Raw genomic sequence first — 6,085 nt, 5'->3', positions numbered from 1 at the left:
AGCTCACACAAGGCGACGTGAAAAAAAAAAAAAAAAAAGCTGTGCAGGAAATGTATCACAACACGCTCGTGAGCATGTTCATCTTTGGGTTGTGTGTGTGTGTGTGTGTGTGTGTGTGCGTGGGTGTGTGTGTGTGTGTCTTCCTGCAGCAGATTCCAAAAACAGTTCAGGAGAACGTTGTTCGGTGAATGCGACACAGTGTTGCAAGCTTTTCACTTGTTTTTGGATTTCTCTCAGAGTGATAACCGACAGGCAGGGTGGAGCCAGGCCATGTGAGCACGGCTGCATTGTTGTTGAGGGTCAACCCATCCTATATTCCACTCCGATGACGTTGTACACATTGTTTTGTCTCTGGGCTTCTAAAAAGGTCTGCCTAAACAAAAGCACTGACAGCACATCCTGCTGTCTGGCTGCACAAAAAGAATTCAGCTCCAGTTTTGATTGTTTAACACACGGTCAGTTGGCACCACAGCCACCGGGCGGGAATCTGGTGTCTCATTTATGGAAATGTCTCACGGGGTTGGAAATGGGGTTCAGGTTCGATTAGATGTTTACTGGAACTGTGGTGAGACCGTGTTCCACCAAGGAGACTGGCTGGTGTTTTACTGCGATCTCCTGAAATTTACTCATAATCGATATTTGAATTAAAACGAAAGAACAACCATGGTGAAATTAAACTGTTCGTTATCAAGCCACTGACGGGAACCTAGATGGAGTGGTTGAAATCTGTGGGTGGACGTTTGTGTGACGGTATCAGAATAATTGCAGCCTTGTAAAAGCCAGTCCCTTGTTCTACTCTTTGCTATGTCCAGAATGTCTGAAAGGATCTCGGACGATTGATTTCTGAAGGCATGAACTCCGTTGAGGTTTTAAATGATCGGATCGGATTTTATCCAGTCGTTAATGTTTGGCTCTGGTGCATGTCATGCATCCATTCGACTGCTATGAAGCCTGCGCTGCAACCAACTATCCCCCACTGCAAAGAGAGAAGTACTGAGTCAAACTATATCTTTTGCCAGCAATAAAATGCTTTAAACATTCCTCTTGATCCGACTTTAATTGCTCAATAGTTGGAAGTGTGACCAACAAGGAAAGAATGGCTTTACTCATTTCCTCCGCTGCCATTAATAAAACTATAACCCCAGGCAGGCTACATTTCTAAAACAGCTCAGAAAATCAATGCTGTCGTTCACAACTCCACCTGTTCTCTGGTTGAAATTCTACCTCGAGGAGGAGTTGAGCTCAATGGAAGAAATCCCAGATGAAGAACTGAAGGGAGATGAGAATTGAGTGGAACTGCGCATGAAGGCAGTGGCCAGGCTAGAATAATTAGATCAAATGTATAATGGCGTTGGCAGTACTGAGCACAGCAGTGATTCCAGGTGGGCCAACTCTCTGGCTTTGATGATGTGACGGTTCTGTGAGAAATAAGCTAAATGCTGAACGCAGAAAGCTCCCCTGGACGGCACGCATGAAAGTAGTTCTTCAGTTTTTCAGTTGTTTCATTTTTAATCTAGTCTGCAGTGGAAACATTGTGCACCTTTTCTTTAGAGGCAACATTAAGTGAAATGTAACATTTGTATCGGTAGTTTTGTGTTTTTCTCATTATGCCGCATCAGCAATACTGGGAACGTAAAGCGAGAGTCCAGTCGGGTTTGTTATTTTGGATTTTGCTGTTCAGTCCACACCAAACCTGGACCTAACATGTGTTTAGTCACACTGTGACCTTTGACTCCGTTCAGCAAAAGCTGACTACAGCTTGATGCTGTGATGCTCCAAAACCATCACTCACTGCTGTTCATGAAAAACAGAAATAGAACAGAGAGCATGAGCAGCTACTTTCTCAGAAGTATGACACTGAAAGAGAACAGAGTTACTTTCTAGATACATAATAGGAGAAAACACATCACACAAAGTATTAACATTTAAAGGAAAAGCACAGAAAACAAGTTGTGTGTGAACGACGTACCTCGTAGAAATCCAGGCAAACAGAATGACTGTCAGCCGTGCAGACTGAGATCCTGGCCTAGCAGAGGATACATGGGCTCACTCAGATAATGGCTAATAATAATAATAATAATAATAATAATAGTAGTAGTAGCTCAGATGCACAGTGAGTGAGCGAGTGAAACAGAGAGACAGAGAGAGACTCAGTCTATGAATAGACTTTGCGTTTACTGGAAACATGGTCGGGGTTCAGGAGAGCCCAGCCAACATCTCTCAGTGACTGTTACTGAAACACACCGTCTGACTAAATCTGGTTCTCAGCACAGAAACACATTCAGCACTTTATTCCTGCAAAACTAAAACACACAGTAGATCCAAGCTATGTTTGAAAGGCTCCTGCTAGTTCACCATGGTCAACACTGGGACCGTCACACACACCCACACACACCCACTTACCCCCACACACCCCCACACACACGCACACACACACCATGCACACGCACGTTTGCGTAGCTATCTTTGTGGGGACTTTCCATTCATTTCTACAGCCTAAACCTTACCCTTATCCTTACCCTAACCCTATCATTACATACCTAACCCTACCCCTAACCAAAATTCAAGTCACACCTTAGTCCTAAATCTGACCCCTGACCCAAAAACAACTTTTCCTCTTGTGGGGACCAGGCTTCAGTCCCCACAAGGAGCAGTGGGTCCCCACAACGTAGTATGTGTCAGGAAAATGGTCCCCACTAGATATTACAAACAAACACACACACACACACAGCTCTCAGAGAAACTGAGGCTGAGAGATGAATGTGATTTACACAGTAATGGACTGTTAATATAATGTGTAAAAAAATAATGTTTTTCTTTTAGTTAACATGTAAGTAAGTAGGTAGCAGTAATTTTTATGTATACAGCACTTTTCACTGATAGAAGTCTCACAGTGTGTTCATTGCTCTCCTCAATGCTCACATCATCTGGACACTAGCATGGAGCAGTGAGGTAAAAGTGGCCGTCCTACTTATTGTACACTATAGGGATGGACATCTTTATCTGGTCATGGGTCATTGGCATGTCTTGGTCTGCCTACAGGTCCAGAGACATGCTGTGAGCTGCCCTCTTGGTTCTAAAGACTTCTTCCTGACTGTTCCTGATGTCCATCCTAAGCTAAAGTTGTTATTGTCTCTTGTCTCTATGCTGTAACTGCGAAGTAATTTCCCTGCTGGGATGAATAAAGTACTTCTATTCTATTCTTTTCTATTCTATTCTATTCTATTCTATTCTATAAATAAAAGTTGGGGTTTTAGTATTCTGCTCCTTCTGCATGTCCTAAACAACAAAACACTTCAAATCTACAGGAGCTTGTTACTTCAGACATGTTTAAATCGCTTCTTAAAAACTTGGAAGTATTCACATCTTTCAGTCTTGCCACATTATCTGTCCTGTTTTAATGGTTGGAGTGATTTTGTTGTCAAATCATTTACTACGGAAACTGTGTTTTTGTGCTGAGGTCTATCTTGACCAGAGCAACTGTTGAGCCAAAAGACACAGAATTGTCAGGGAAGAGTTTTCGTGTCAGGGACAGACACTGGATTTGTCCCGATAAAAACCGTGGTAACATAAACTTCACTAGAAGAACGACTTGCAACAGAAGTGGCAGAGACAAAACCACAGAGGCCAAGATGATGGGAGTCAGCAAGTCCTTTTCTTGGTTGATATAAAGATACATGAAATTGAACTGTAATGTTTTTAGCTGCTTTTTAGAGGAGTTTCGTTAAAGGGATGTTTCTTTTGGGGAATCTATAATTCAATCATTCTTTCTGCAGAATTTTAAATAAGTCAGGGTCAAGTTTATTCCTCAGAGCGACTGCAGCCACTGATTATCGGACCACAAACTGAATATTTAGTTTGGATCCAGGGTTACTTCAAAGATGTAATACCATGAGCCGCCCCATGGGGAATGGGGAATATTTTTTCTCCGTACATTTTTGTGATTTGTGAAACCTTTATCTGATTTTTGACATGAAAGACATGAGGTCCTTTTTATGCATTTGGATCACGCTACAACTGCTCTACCTCCAAAAGTACAACACCTAGAACACTTCAAAGATGGACAAGATTATAGTATTGCACTGTTTAAATAATTTGAGCAAAATGAAAAGAAAAGTCAAAATAGGCAAATTTGTGTTTATATGAGAAGTCCTAGTTAAAACAATAAACATTTCAAACTTGTAAACTTTTTTATTTTACAGCTGGGGGCGGGTATGATGGGCAGAGTTACTCAGTATAACTCAGCCTATAATCACATTCAGTAAATGTTTAAAGATGGGGAATAAAGGACCAAGCAGTACCATTAAATAAAACAATTTGTGGTTTATTACCAATGGGTTTAATGTACATTATGTTATGAATTCACAGAAAAAGCCATTTGTTCATATACAAATTACAAATACACAAGCTATTCTCACCACTCTTTAGTGGAAATGTACACTGGGTTCTCTTCTCCCATTACTGTCCCACAACAGCACCGCAACCTGGCAAGACTTTTGAGTGAAACAGAGTCAGGAAAAGACGGTTAGAGTCTCTTGAAGACGTAGGAGGAGGAAGCAGCAGCTCGTGTAGAAAACATGAAGCAGAGTTTAGTTCTGTGTTTTGCAGGCGTCTGATTGCATCTGACAGCTGTTGCACATCGAAAAGAAAAGCCAGAGGAACGCTTCTTTCCAAAGCCGAGTGACTTTCGTCAACTCAGAGAAAGACTTCCAGGCTAAACGGCCTGATGGTGCTGTGGTGCGATGACGACAGCTAGTCCCCAGAGGTCAGAGGTCGGAGGAAGGAGTGGAACGGACAGCCGGAATCCTTGCGGTATGAAATACTCAACGATGTTTTCGAAGTGCTGTGAAATACGACAGAATCCCCCAGCATAAATCCATATGTTGGGTTTGTCGGGAAGCTAAAAGAGCAGATCCACCTCTGCTGCCTCATAAAGCACCACTTAGAGACAAATTCAAGAAAAAAAAAAGATATAAACAAACATACTTTCTTTTACATGTCTCACTCCCAGAAATAAGCTTCATCAAGTAACTTTATAATTCATCTTTGCCTAATGTGTTTTCTTTATACAGTGTTGAATATAGTGGATTCAATTTGGTGTGTGTGCGTGTGTGTGTGTGTAGTGTCATGGACTTGCTGATGTCGTTCACTCTTCTCAGATCTAAAAAGCACCTCAACTCTTTACTTCCAGGAAACCCACACATGGGCTTACAATCAACCCGACCGGGTCTCTGATAATCGTCCAGGCATTTATGTAACTTTGGCAGCAAAACACGTATTTATATAGAGGTTTCCTAAGGATTCTTCAAAGCAGGTAACTGGAAACAGGAAGACCAGTTCGCTGCTCACATTAATCCCATCGACTGGTTGGACTAAAACAAAACAAGTAAATCAGAACCATCGGTCGGCCATATGCGCCATTAGAGTGGAACTAGAAAGTAATTTCTTTTATCCAGCTGACCAATAATTTACCTCTCAGGCATAATAATTTAATTGTATAAAGACAAAAAAAGGCAGCTGGTGTATATGATGCTGTTGACAACATGATCTAACAGTCCATTATAAAAATGATACAGAAATATTTGAGATCTGATAAGTAAAACGAAACGTGGTTCGGTTATGCTAAAGGAAAGGAAGACCGTTGCTCCCGGTGCTCCTCCTGCTCCGCCGACGGTCAGCTGCGCTGCGGGATGTTCACGACTCGATTGCTGCCGACAATTTCTCATTGGCCCGACTGTAGTCAGTGGATGTCCTCACAAGTGTAGCATTATGAGCTTGTGCGTGTGGTTTTTGTGGCCCTGCTGGTCTCTGCCTCCTCCCGCTGAGTGTGTGTGGATGTTTGCTGCTTGTCCATCTTCACGCAGTAGTTGGGTTTGTCGGAGACCCTGTAGCCCGGCAGGCACTCGCAGCGGTAGGAGCCCACCGTGTTGATGCACTTTCCGTTCCTGCACAGCGACATCCGGCTGTTCAGCTCCGAGCACTCATTCACATCTGCACACAGAGAGAGGTGCCGGCGTAAAACAGAGAACAAGTACGGCCGGGGTTTGGTTAGTTTTTTTTTTTTGTTTTTTTTAGCGGCTGCCTA

General features: G+C 42.6%; 1 protein-coding gene across 1 annotated transcript in view; it reads right to left on the bottom strand.

Annotated features, from left to right (window-relative positions):
* Positions 1-4,303: 4,303 nt before the first annotated feature.
* Positions 4,304-6,085, bottom strand: part of ltbp1 (latent transforming growth factor beta binding protein 1) — a 75,731-nt gene continuing 73,949 nt past the window's right edge. The window contains 1 exon segment of the mRNA XM_032552719.1: positions 4,304-5,991. Within this exon segment, the coding sequence (XP_032408610.1) occupies positions 5,768-5,991 (224 nt within the window). The 3' untranslated portion in view covers positions 4,304-5,767.

Source organism: Xiphophorus hellerii, chromosome 22 (assembly GCF_003331165.1).
Source record: "Xiphophorus hellerii strain 12219 chromosome 22, Xiphophorus_hellerii-4.1, whole genome shotgun sequence".
NCBI classification, from domain to species: Eukaryota; Metazoa; Chordata; class Actinopteri; order Cyprinodontiformes; family Poeciliidae; genus Xiphophorus; species Xiphophorus hellerii.
This window is presented reverse-complemented; position numbering and strand designations above follow the sequence as displayed.